General features: G+C 34.3%; 1 protein-coding gene across 1 annotated transcript; it reads right to left on the bottom strand.

Moving 5' to 3' along the window:
- Positions 1-7,038: 7,038 nt before the first annotated feature.
- Positions 7,039-13,441, bottom strand: LOC137406232 (torsin-1A-like). Its single transcript, XM_068092769.1, has 6 exons — positions 13,431-13,441; positions 12,665-12,792; positions 10,892-11,031; positions 10,520-10,695; positions 8,655-8,820; positions 7,039-7,221 (listed from the first exon to the last, which is right to left on the bottom strand). Exons 1-6 carry the CDS (start codon positions 13,439-13,441, stop codon positions 7,039-7,041), a joined length of 804 nt encoding a protein of 267 aa, XP_067948870.1.
- Between the last annotated feature and the right edge of the window lie 368 nt (positions 13,442-13,809).

The raw sequence follows: 13,809 nt of genomic DNA, 5'->3' as shown, positions 1-13,809 counted from the left end.
TGTACTTTTGATTACTATCACTCACCGGTTTAATCACGTGATGCTGAAAAAATCTAATCATGCATATGTATGTTTAATCAATTGATAACTCTCTTTGCTTTAGATCTTTGTGTGTGTAGATTAAAAATATCTAGGTCAAATCTTTTTAATTTATGAACCAGCTGGTCTATCTACTGTGCTATCATGTTGAGCACTTTGCTAATAAAAGTTACTTTCTGACTTTTCAGTACAGAAATTTTTCCCTTTGTGGCGTTTCAAGATTTTACCTTCAGCCATGGACCAAGTTCAAGCAGAAGGCAGCTCTGCAGGTTATAGAGATAAAACATTTAGTCAACTTGTAGTTCAATGAAGCTGAGCACTAGTCAAACCAGATACTAGCTGCTAGGAGAATTTGAATTTATAACATTTTTAGCAAGTTGAAGTTAAAGTTAAAACAATACACCCGAGTACTTCATGAATAGTTGCGTTTTGCTAATAACCAAACAAAAAGAAGGAATTGTCTTGTCTATTACCCCAGATTCAAGTTTAGGAAACTAGAAAATATGAATACACCCAAGTATATCATGAATAACTACCTGTCCATTATCGCTAACTCAACACAAATTAGGAATTGTCCTTTCTGTAATTCTATATTTACGTTTAGAAAACTAGAATTTTACCCTAAGTATATAGTGAAAAGCTGTGTATTTACTAATAACCAAACACTGATTGAGAATTGTCTTCTCTATTATTTTAGATTGAACCTCAGAAAACTAGGATTTTACCACTGGTGTATGATGAACAGATGTGCATTACTAATAACTAAACACAGGTTAAGAATTATCTTCTCTACCATTCTAGACGTAAAGAAAAACTGACAACTTTACCCAGATCATCAATTTCCCGTTCACTTATTATTTCACTAAATATTGACTTATTTAAGATTTCAAATAAATTTGAAATCTTATGTAAAGGAATAACTCAATATGTGTTTATAGTAATTGGTTTTAAAGCACATCAATTACATAAGTATTTTTTCAGCTTATTCAGGCTCTTCAATATCTTGGCTTTCAAATGAGCCATTGTTTGACATGATGAGACATACATTGGTTAGTGTTTATAGGATTTCCCCAGAGCTCTACCACAAAAATGTTCAATGGTATTGGCTCGCGAATTATGACATCACAGTTTACATATTCGGTGTTGTGTGCTCTTACCCCTTATTTATCAACTACGATAATGATGCTACTGGCAGGTGAAGGTAGGACAACTCCAGAGAACCACTAAAGATGACAAAGGAATCAGTGTAATTAGCTCTCCATGTACTGATTATTTTTATGATAAATAGCTCAGATTCCAAGCACCATAATATGTTTTCTCTATGATATTAAGCACTAGCCCTTTCTTTTTATTGTGATGTTGAGGGGCACGACTGAGACTAATTAATTTCAAGCATTGCGTGATCTTGTGAGAGTGCAATTTACATATAGTCCTAGGGCCACGACACTCAGGTCACAATTTAATCGATGTGATTTCATTACCTTTATCAATGGCAGTATATTTATTGAAGCATAATCATATTTAAAAAGTAACATGGAAAGTGATACGGATTCTTCAGATAATAATGCTACTACAACAGCAACTACTTCCACAATCACGAAATCTATTAACTCAGAACGTGTGTTTGTATTGGTCGGGTGTTAGCCCGATCCCCGGGCATTGTTGATTATCCCACGACCAAACACGAGTAAAGCGATTGGTATTAAGAATTATGATAAATGCACATGTGCACAAAACTCTTGAAAATTATTCATTAATGGCCTTCGCAAACCCTTGTAACGAAATCACATCAACAAATTTAACCATTTTTGTGTAGAGTCATCTAAATATAATAACGACACAAAACACATGTAAACCTATTTAAATATGTTACCAAGTCTTTGAAAGGTTACAGCAAAACCCTAAAACTAACCCATCTGATTGGATTATACATAAATAGACAGATTAATTTGGCCTTAAATCGAAATAAAAAACTTACAAGCCTATTGTAATTAAAATTCAGACCGGCATATGAAACGCCGATAAAGCCGTTCGACAGAGAGTAGAAACAATAGGTCGCCAACATTTTATGAGAAAAATGTGGACATTTCACCAGTCTATGGCATTGTTTAATTGCCAAAGGTTTGTGTAATTAACGTTGACTGTTTGAGGCGTAGACCGATTTACAGGTACGAAAATGTGGTACACAGTTTATCAGCCTACGTTTTTGTCCAATTAACAAAGGTTTTTTAAATTATCTAGAACATTAACCAGATTTCTTTACATCTTATCTTCAAGCTAGGCGGAACTACAATGCCCCTTTATGACAAGAATATTTCTTTATTTCACTCCAGATTGCATAAAACCTCTAAACACGTGAATGCTATTGCTTGCTTTCTGTTAAATATCGCTGTCAAAACCATTCTACATTCACAACACAACCAACTTTCAACCTGTATGTTACACGGCAGCTTGCCGTTTTACTTTTAATATTGCATTTCAGAGATATAATAAACATATTTCTTTATTGTTGTTGTTAGTTAAATTATATATTGTAGGTTAGGTCTACAGCTTGAATTAATATTTATTTTATTGTTGTAAAACATAGGTTTGAGATAGCAGTAGATTAGGTCTGATTTTTATACAACTTTTTGTTTTGCATAATAGACCTTTTGATTTTCATTTCAAAACAACTTGACAACTACTATGAACATACAACCTCCCAGAACACCACGTCGTCGCATTGGCCGTCCACGTGTCTCCCAATTATTACGGAGGAGGAGAAATGGAAGGTCCTCACAGCAACCATCAACATCAAATGCTAATGTTCAACAACACACTACTCAAAATAATAACAATAACTCATCTGATTCAGAGAATTCTTTAGTAGGTGTTGTAGATGATGCTTACAACACCTAACTAAAGAATTCTAATTTTGTAGAATTGTGACCTTTTGTAACTACTTTTCCAACAACCAGCAGTACCCTTTATTTTTTCCATCATTACTTTGGTCGTGGGCTGTAAGACAGGGGAATTTCTAGTTTAGAATCTTAGTTTATTGTTAGCACTCTCTGGGTTTAAGAGCACCGATTTTCACAGAAAAGCGCACCCTCAATGGTAGCGAAAGGGATCGACGACCTAAGGCTAAATGCTAATTATGACATCACATTGTGGGAACTAGAACCAAGAGTTTTTTTTATTGCAGAACATACTTTTGACACACTGTTTTTCATAGTTCTGTTATTCTTTGCGTATTGAATAGGCACATTTGAAAGACTCTGAAGTACCGAAATATATAATAAAATCACTGTTATAATTGATGTGCTTTAAAAGTTGAAGGAACATATAGTGATTTCTATTTTGTATTCCTGTTGTACTAACTTTGAATTAAGTCTCCCTTTTCCCCAATCTCGTCACTGATTTCTTTGTCTGCTGGCTGCAGACAACCCCTTACATATAAGTCATAGTAAAGCATAATATTGTGGTGGATGGTGTCCACCTGCAGCTGAGCCAAGCCAAAGCAAAGCCAAGCCGAAGCAAAGCCAAGCCAAGCCAAGTCGGAGCCGAGCCGTGTCAGAGCCGAGCCGGGCTCACCTTTGTAGAACAGAGGTAGGACCTACCTGCTATATAAGCATGAACATTTGAGTTAGAAGGCAGAGCTGTCCTGGAGCTGTTAATTGCATGTTACTTGATCCTTCTTGTACAACTTATGAACTAAGCAGAAATATATGTATAAACTCATGCACTGAGTCTTGTACTAGTGGAGGAAAAAGTGAAGGTCGCACAAAACCTTTACAATATTTTAGATCATTTGCTAGGACAAATCTTCTTAAAAAGTTTTCATGAAGCAATTTCATAGCTCCACCAAAAAAGCACCACTTAAACCTGTTGGTCTTAGCCTAAGCATCTCACAATGGTTGGCCAACCAATGACATTACATAGCGTTTTTAGTCACATCACCCCTCAATTTTTGGCAGTGGTCTGATACTCTGCCACAGCTATGTATGGTTTGTTTTTATTTCCCTCGGACTTGGTTAGACTTTCTGGCTTCATGTTTACTAATATGTATTTCAACATGTAAGTTAGTGTTCTTCCTACTGGTACACCGCTCTCAGTACTTGTTCTTTCATAAAACTGCCTTACCTGCCTTACCTTACCCATTAATTTATTTATATCTATATTAACATTTCAGTGTTTGTTTTTTGATAGACTTGTGTCTAGTTTCAGCGATTCAAATCTAGCAAAGAAAAATTCGAACAGCACTGGATTTAATCTCGATACCTTCTGGTCCAGAAGCACCAAGCTTTAGCATTCAACTATACCAAATACAATGGATTCGACGGACAAATAGTCATTACATTGGTTATATAACTACCACTGTTGACTGCTGCATGTAACTTTTGTTAAGCTGGCTCAAAATGCTAGTATTATTTTAGGTAAGTTATTCCAGGTAAGTTACTCAAATTAATTAGGTAATTATTCTATTACCCATGCGACGCCATATCTTTGGCTAGTGTAAATATATAATGAAGTGTATGTAGTGTATGTTGGCAGTGTGTATCCAGCTAATAAGGATTGGTTAAGTGCATCAACTGCGTAAAACTATTGATCATGAAAATATTGGTTCGGCATTGTTTGCCACATTATATCAGGTTGGCATATCAGAGTTTTAATACCACTTTTTGAGGTAAAAATTATTTATTTTTCAAATGTATTCTAGCTGTGATTGCAAGATGCAATCTGAGTATGCACTTTTTATTATAATCCATATTGGCTTTTGCATTGGTTTTGCTTTTGAAAGCTTTATTTTGATCACCTTTTTTATTTTGTCATTTTCAAATGTGTTGTTTCAATTTGCATATTTTCAATTTCCTGTTTGACTTTCATTTGCATCGACTATCAACAGATTCTGTGGTCAACCACAAAAAAACTGTTGGCATTCATCTCCTAACACTTTGCTTTTTACATGGACAGTTGAATGTTGTGTTATCCTGGGTAAACTGCAAAAAGCAGTCTATTCATTCTCTCTCCACTCGGTTAGACAAAAAATATTGTTTACCCTTGTGCGCTTTAGTGATATATTTAATTCCAATATCTATATGTTTGTCCCAGGGTCGTTGTATTCAAAATTTTGATCGATAGTTTCTTCTGCAACAATAGCTTTTTTTATACACACTTCTATGTACTCACTAGCTGTACCACCCGGCGTTGCCCGCGTAATAGAAGAGTATTTGGACAGAAAATTGATTTGTATTTAGTATATAACAACATTTGCCATTCTAACTTTCAAACTACATATCATGAGAAAAATAAAAACAACTGTTAAAGTTTTAAAACTTTGTCAAACAACTTTGCCTTTCAAGCTAGTAGCCTGGCATATTGCCAATGGAAAATTCCTCTAAGCTAGTTAATAAGGTTAGGCTTCCAATGACGGTAAGCCATGACTTTGAGTCTGCATTGTTGTCCAGCTCAGGTGTTCTAATAATAGCTATAGCCGGAAAACCTACAGACGGATCCACAGACGGACTTTGAGAAATATATATATAGATTGTTATTATTAATTCAACATGTTCATGATTTTTATTTTGTCAGCTTGGTTTAACTGTATCGGTATCAAACCATTTTTCATTGTACCTAATTATTGTAGTAGGGCAGACTTTATCTATCCATTGCTTTGTAATTGTTTCACATTTGAACCCTTTTCCTGTTGTTTCATTTTTTTCTCCAAAGTTGTTTAAACTGCATAAAAACACTTTTATGATATGAAGTTTTAGAGGCTTTGTATTTTCCTTTCAAATAATAAATTTTATGTATGATGAAGTAGAACAATAAACTTAAGTGAAGGCGATCGCTGTTGAGAACAGAGCAACAAACATCCAACTAATTTACTATGTATGCGGTGCACTATAATACACAGTTTATAAATTCAAAAGACACAAACAAAAGCCTAAGAACTTTTCACTATGCACATCGCACGCTATTTACCGATATTCATAAATTCCCCGGCACTGTCGATATTTATGTTGTTTTTACCCAGATGAATATTCTTGAACTGATGCAGATGACAGAAGTAAAAAGTTTGTTGTTAATTGTTATTATAATTGTTTGTTGCTGTTCAATATCGAGTTTATCACTTATAATCATGAATTATTATTGTTTTTTGCTATTATTGAGTGACAACTCATAGTACCGCTGGAATAATAATATAATTCTTTTGTTAATCAACCAATCACTGACTACACTTGATCACTAATTTCTGTGTCAGTTGCTATTAAATTCTGTGACTTGATGTTTTCCGTTCAACAACAATCAAAGTATTTAAATATGACACATTACATAAAATTTTGTATAAAATTGATAAATCCACTTGAAAACCCATCATCACTAAAACTTGGCAAAGGGCCATTGTCTATCAAAAAAATCAAATATATAGATTGAAAAAACCCAAAATTACAAACACTCTATTATATATATTTAGACTGTCTTAAGTTGCTCAACTTTATTGGGTAAAGAAACTCAGCCAATGGTAACTACATCAGATACCAAAGTTTATAAGCTGTTTTCAGTCTTGAGCTAATACCTAGTATAAGAAGTAAGAAATGTTTTCTGACTATCTGTTTTAGCTTTGCCTCAACCCTCAAAACATTTGAATTAAGCATTGGCTGATCACACACAGAAATAAACAAACACATTCATTTAAAAGTTAGAATGGTTAATTTTGTATATGTTGGATAAAAATAATTTTTTTTGTGCAAAAACATTTTTATTACTAGTGGAATGCGAGCATTCAGCTTGTGTGTGTGTATATGAGTTTGCAGAATAGTTGTTCAAAGTCTCAGCTGTCAACTATAACTCGCTTTTGTCTTCAGTTCCTTTCTCTCTGGTTTCGTAATAGTCTTCCTCCATAACCAGATCAATCCTCTCGCTTATTCGCTTACATCCTGAGGTAGAGTAGAGCTCCACATCTTCTGGTGTAAAGGGTAACTGACTCATTACTTTTTCTATCAGCTCATCCTTTTATTAAAAATCAACATCTCTCTTCATAAATTCATCGTTGAGGCATTGTCGAACATGTCTCTTCTCAAGTGGTAGGAATGGTATGTAGTGGCTGACGAGGTTGGATGTTTCTAAACTGAAAATCTTGAGACCACCTGTAAACAGATGTGGATCACTTGGAAATCTGTTGTTATTAGTTTGTTGTATCTAGTGAATAAACATGGTACCACAAACAGGACTGTTTAAACTAGGTACTCAGGCTGGTCAAAGGAGCCCGTGCTCCAATGATTGTCAAAGCTTAGTTTATATATATATATATGTATATATATATATATATACATATATATATATATATATATATTACTTAGAAAACAACAGCGCCATTTCTCATACGATAATGATGTTAAGAACAAGTAATCTCATAAGTTACAAACATAATTAGTATTAACTCAAATGGCCTATGTTATTGTGGATGACCTAATGTATATACATTAGGTCATCCACAAAATTGGTAACTGTAATTTACATAAATTATCGTAAATTATTTATATCATAATCCTTTACCTTAAATGAAAATATACCGCTTGCATTTTTAAGGTATTTAGTGTTGCGAAGCTCCAGTTTGGCCTGCCGACTTTTTATGGTATGTTATGAAAATTGACTTTATATTTCAAAACTACAGCATGTCTATCTATATAAGCCTATACAGTACTATCGTGTAAGTTTATAGTTATCAGTTATTCCTCACTCTCTTATATTTATGAAATAACTATTACATTTATAAAGTTTATGAACTTGTTACAATTATATAAGTATTAGGGTTTCAGAAACATAACTTAATTATAGTGTTTTTTAAAAACATAATTTTAATATAGATTTTTTGTAAGCATAATTTGAATTTAGCTTAAGTTATTCAAATTCATTGAATAAAGAAACAAGCGAATTGAAAATAAATTTTCTATGCAAAAACCTTTTTGTTACCCGGAAACACCAGGTGTTGATCTAGTTTGTTAACAAAGTTGCATTAATAAAGGTTCAAGTTATAGCTGTTTAAATTAAGTTAACATAAGTTAACATGTTATTTCATTTGCTTTTCACTTAAAATTCTGAAGACTTTACAGCCGAAGCTTTCTATTCTGCAACTTTACTGAAGACATCAATCTTGCTCTTGATAAGGTTTGAAATGAAATGAGTTTTGTGATCAATGAAGCTTTCAAAGAACTCATTTCTACTTAGCGGTTTTGCATCAAACTCCTACAAGCGTCATCGCTCCCCATCTTTAGTGGTTTTGTTGTACACTTCAGACGTTTTGAAAAGGTAAAAGGTGTCACTTTCCCATTACGCATATCTCGCAAAAACCTAGTTTCTTCTTACAATTGAAGTCAAAATTAGTAACCAATGTATCTTTAGTGAATTTCTGTTGCCCTTCAATCTAGAGATGACTCTAACATCTATGCCTTCTTGCCAACCCTGTTTACCTTCAACAACATTTACAGCCTCATGCATTAAGCGCTGTTGTCAAAACAAACTACCAATTCTTCTAGCTGCAGCAATTTGGTGATGACGTTTGTTGACAATCTCACAGCCATGGCCTATAACTTTGTGATTAGGTCAGCTTTAGATGCTTTCATTACACTCACGAGGTTATGTAACAGTTCAGGAACATGCAGTATATTGGATGTGTCAACCGTTTTAACACCTCCAGTAGATAGTTGCATAGTCATAGTAGCAACGCTTCTACCCTTAGCATCAAGAGCTTTACCATCTCCAAGTGCGATGATTGCAGGTGTATCCAGGTTGTCAGCTCTGAAAATGCTGCTAGCTAGTGGAACATATGACATGTCGCCATTGAATCAACTATCCACTTACCATTTCTCTCACCTTGGCTAATCAATGCATGTTCATTAACAAATACTGAATTTTTATAAGTGGCATCTGAGCTGTCATTCCAGCTTGCTGTAGATTAATTAGCTCTATGTATGAAGGGTTTCAGCTTGGTTAGCTCTATGCATGAAGGATTTCAGCTTGGTTACTTCTATGTATGAAGGGTTTCAGCTTGGTTAGCCCTATGTATGAAGGGTTTCTTCTTACATGGCTCAATATCTTTTTTGTTTCGAGGACAGAAGCGATGAATGTGGCTATAATTAGAACACCCATTACATTGTAACTCTTTGCAACCTTTTGCCTTGCGAGCAAGCATCATTTTCTACACTTCATTGCTCACCTCACCTTCAACTTATGTTAGTTTAAATTCCTCATGAAGTATGATGCTTCCATCTTTGGAACTTCAGCATTTGCTTTTAATACCGTGACAAAAACATTATAGCACTCCGATAAGCTAGCCAGTAAATTCACTAACTCGTCCTCCTTTTCTATTACTGCATTATTACGGACAGCTCGTGGAATATTTCTGTCATAGAGTTAATGGGTTTGGACATTTTAACTTTATCCTTCAAGCGCATTGCATTCAGGCGTTTTTGTAGAGCAAGTTTGTTAGCCTTGTCATTCATTAGAGCTGCTCTTGCAACCTTTTTCCAACCTCCAATAGGTCTTGAATAGAACTTGAATATGTTCTGTTGGATCACCATTTAGATATAGAAGAGAAAGGTCGACAGAAAGTACGATGGTTGTCAATGCCTTTTTCTGTCTGACTACAAACTACGAGTACTTCCTTGCCTCAGAGAATTTATCAGGAGTTTTCTTCTTGCCATCGACTATGCCCGTGTCTCTTTCTTAATAAGCATCATTCTGCATTGTGTCTTTCATATTGCACAGCTCACTCCATTAAGTAGCACAATAAAATTCTTGGAGCTCATTTTGTCTGTGCCGAGAATCTGTTGAACTTTAGTATTTACATGCAATTTTTATAAAAATTTGAGCATTTCAGAAAGTCCAGCAACTTGTTCAGGTGTATTTACACTACTAGAAATAAGAAAACAACGAGTAGGGCAAAACTACAACATGGAAAACAATTATAGAACTAAAGCACACTTGTTTGGTTAAACCAATTGTCAGTATGTAGGGAAGTTATTGGGAAAGTCATGCGACATCAGTTAATAATAAGCTTTATATATTTCAACAAATATCCTTGCCAGTTGATTATTCTGAACTATTTAAGCTGTTATCCTCTCTTGCTCATTTACAGGTAACAAATATCAAACTTTAGAATAAGCTAATCCAGAGTTGAACGATTCTCACTTTTGTAAAACACTCCTTAACATTCTCTGCAAACATACCCTTGTTGTTATATGCTTTCGTTCATAACACTTTTTCCATATTTTTCATTTGTAAGTCATTTCGTTCTCCCCCAGATTGATGGTGATTGTAGGTCACATCATACAGCGCCTCTCCTCCAAGATTCCTAATAAGAACCACAACTATTTGAGCAACAGGCTAGACGACATCTCAAGAAGTGTTTGATTGCTAGTAAACAAAAAAGTTTAAGAAAATATAAAAAGGTATGTCATCCAACCACTATAACATAAAAGCAGATAAAGAGACATACCCAAGGAATAAAAATATTGATGATCTGTAATCAATGCCTTGAACAGACTCATAGTGATCAAGGAATGGTTTTAGTGTGTCCAATAATCCATCTGGCATGCCCTCCACTTCATCAAAGATAAAAATCTGATGAGGGCAGGAGGAGACATTTTCCTCTACCCATTGTTGAATTTGATCCTGTTAAAGCAATTTCAGACTGATTGGAATTAAAGCAGTGTAAAGTCTGTAATGACCCACTATTATCTATACTTATTACAGAACTTAAGCTAGTTTACAATGAGGAGAGATGTATGTTGAGTGAGCAATGCATCCATTTAGATTATGTTTTTCACAAAAGCATCCTCATCTCAAACTCACTGACACAGAATCATACCTTGTAATCCGCAGCCCATTCGTGCCGTGCAAAATATTTGGTAGCGCTGATCTTATGAACATATTTACTTTCCATTCCTCTGTCATATAAGTTCTGGGCAATTATGGATGCCACCAAGTTTTTTCCTGTGCCTGTCGAGCCTTGAAAAGACAGTACTAGTGCCTTCCGCGGGGGACGACGTAGGTGAGCTCGTATTGTCTTTACAACTGAGTCTATTGCTAAATGTTGTCAATAAACTTTAGCTTCCAAGTCTGCTCTCAGGTCTGAGGAATGTAAAGCAATGGCAAGTAGGTCAGCTCTATTGACAGATAGGTCAGTTCTATTGGCAAGCAGGTAGGCTCTATTGGCAAGCAGGTCAGCTCTATTGACAAGTAGGTCAGCTCTATTAGCAAGTAGGTTAGCTCTATTAGCAAGTAGGTCAGCTCTACTGACAAGTAGGTCAGCTCTATTGGCAAGTAAGTCTTTTATATTTTGTAGCTCTGCAAGCAAGCAATGAGAGCACTTCAGATATATAAAAATATATACATGTATAGGCAACATACTGTAAAACCTTTATTCGAATGCCATGGAGCTCTATTTTTCAACCCTTCTTTTAAAGTGGTGCTTTATAAGAGTTGGCATTCAAATATAGCGTGCGGCTGTAGTTTTCAACTAGCTTGTGAAAATTTCTAAAAAATAGCATTGACAACTTTATTGGCGAAGCGATGCCAATGCCGTCTATATTTTACTCTCATCTTCGGGCGGATCGACATTAATGCTGCCGGTATCAGTATTTCTGCTAAACCATTTTTTTATATACAAAGTATGTCAAAGTCTTTGTACTTTGTACTTCGTATGTCAAAGTACCAGACCGGGTTAAACAAGGGACTACTTTGATTATAAAATATTAGCATGGTACTCAATGGTGGTGTTTTCAAAGTTTTAAGAAAAAAGCCATAAATCTTTGGAGCTACATAATGTACATTAAGTTTTTCATGAAATTTTTAACATTTTAAAGTTGGAATACGCTATAACAATGGATGCTATTACATGTTCATAAAAAATATTTTCATCATTAATCAAAACACATTAAAGTTTTCAGGTAGGATTGTAAACCACATAATGGAAGAATCTAATAAAAAAGAACATTCAAATAGAATTGTTCTCATAAAACACATGTTAAAGATTTAACCCAATCATCGGTGGGTTTTAAAAAAAAGTCTGACGGGTTAAAATTCTATTGACAAGTCATCATTTTATATAATAGTTTTATCATTTCCACAGATACTTTGCACTTTGACTTTCAATAAAACAAATAATGCAGAAGAGTATAAGGGCTTTTAATTTAATTCCAAACTTCAGATCAAATATGCATGTGTTAAATCATTGATAGTTAGCCCAATATTCAAAGCAAAGTAATTCAAAACAAGAATTCAACATTCTTACAATATTCTATTTATTATGTTGTTATTTTTAACCATATTTTCTTCTATTGGATTTTTCCATCAGATGCCACTACTACACAGTATCCTTCCTGGTGTATGATTTATTGTGACCAATTGCTCATTGGACTAAAGAGTAATTGTTGTTGGATGCCCTACCTAGAACCACCAATGGTCCTTTTCTGACTCAAACCATCATTCTACTGATAATATGCCAGGGCCCATACATCATACCCCTCTGAACTACGGCTGCCTTTATCAATTCCTACCTAAAGTTCTTCTGAGCAACAATGAGATATAAATATTATTTAGCAAACCAAATTTTGAAATTCATGAAATTTTGAACACTTACTTGGAAGGTCTGTTCTTATCCATGGTTCTCGACATGGCTCTACGGGTGTTGCTGCTTTGCCAAATAGACCCTTGAGAGTGTCAAACGCTGCTGTGAACAGACCAGCGTTTGCAGATCTAAGGGTATAACTGAAGAAACCCACTCAGAGCAGCGCAGTCTGGAATCTCATGCTCTCTTGTTTCTGACAAGTCATAAAGTTTAATTTATGTTATACATTCCATTTTTATTAATAAGAATACAATAAATAATTAAAACATGCTGTCATTATTTGTTAGTAAAAACAACCAAAATAACCTAAAAACGACCAAAACTCGTAGGTCTTTGGTAAACACTGTTATTGCTACTAGCTGTACAGAATTTAATAAGAGGTACCGTAATACAACTAATAATAATATGTTTTATATGAGTCTCCTGTGTATTGTTGAACAATGTAGAGATGGAGTAGAATGCGTGCATAACAATAGAGTTATGTATGGAACAAATAGAGTTATAAATTGAGTTTAATAGGGTTATACATGAAGTATAATAGAGTTGTTAGTTTAGTCACCATAAATTTCCACTTTTATTGTAGTGGTATATGTACTAGTAATAAGTTGATGATCAATGGAGAACTTCTTTACTGACATTCTATACATGGATGTGTGAAATATAGTTCATGTATTTTGTACACTAGAACAACAGCAAGCAAAATGTAAATTGCAAAAAACATAAAAATTATTGCCATTGACATGCAAAAAGTATTTCAAACTCTCATTTTACTACCTACCTATTTGTCATTACATCACAAAAACAAAAATTTGAATAGATATATTTGAATTCAAATATATCTACTCAAAAATTCAACATAATATAGAAGAATGATCCAGATAGCTAATTTTGCCTTGCACACATTATGAATCTGCTTTTACTAAATTCCTTTTCAATAGGAGGTGTTGCAGGGAGAGACATGCTTAGCAAGCATTTTTCCTATTTTATCAGCCAGAAGAATTATATATTATACTAGTATGCTTGGCAGTCCCTGCACAGTGAGAGATCGTAACTAGAAATTGCTAGATGCATAACTACTTGGTGAGATGGTGAGGTAGCTCAGTGGTGTAGTGATTACAACATATATATATATATATATATATATATATGTATATATA

Source organism: Watersipora subatra, chromosome 10 (genome assembly GCF_963576615.1).
Source record: "Watersipora subatra chromosome 10, tzWatSuba1.1, whole genome shotgun sequence".
Classification (NCBI taxonomy): Eukaryota; Metazoa; Bryozoa; class Gymnolaemata; order Cheilostomatida; family Watersiporidae; genus Watersipora; species Watersipora subatra.
Note: the sequence above shows the minus strand (reverse complement) of the source record. Positions and strands in the feature narration are given on the sequence as shown.

Excerpts from the sequence above, each read along its gene's own strand:
- LOC137406232 (XM_068092769.1), bottom strand. Across the intron at positions 10,696-10,891 it reads AATGGGCTGCGGATTACAAG|GATCAAATTCAACAATGGGT; the intron begins GTATGATTCTGT and ends TTGCTTTAACAG. Across the intron at positions 8,821-10,519 it reads TCAATATTTTTATTCCTTGG|AGCTGACAACCTGGATACAC; the intron begins GTATGTCTCTTT and ends CAGCATTTTCAG.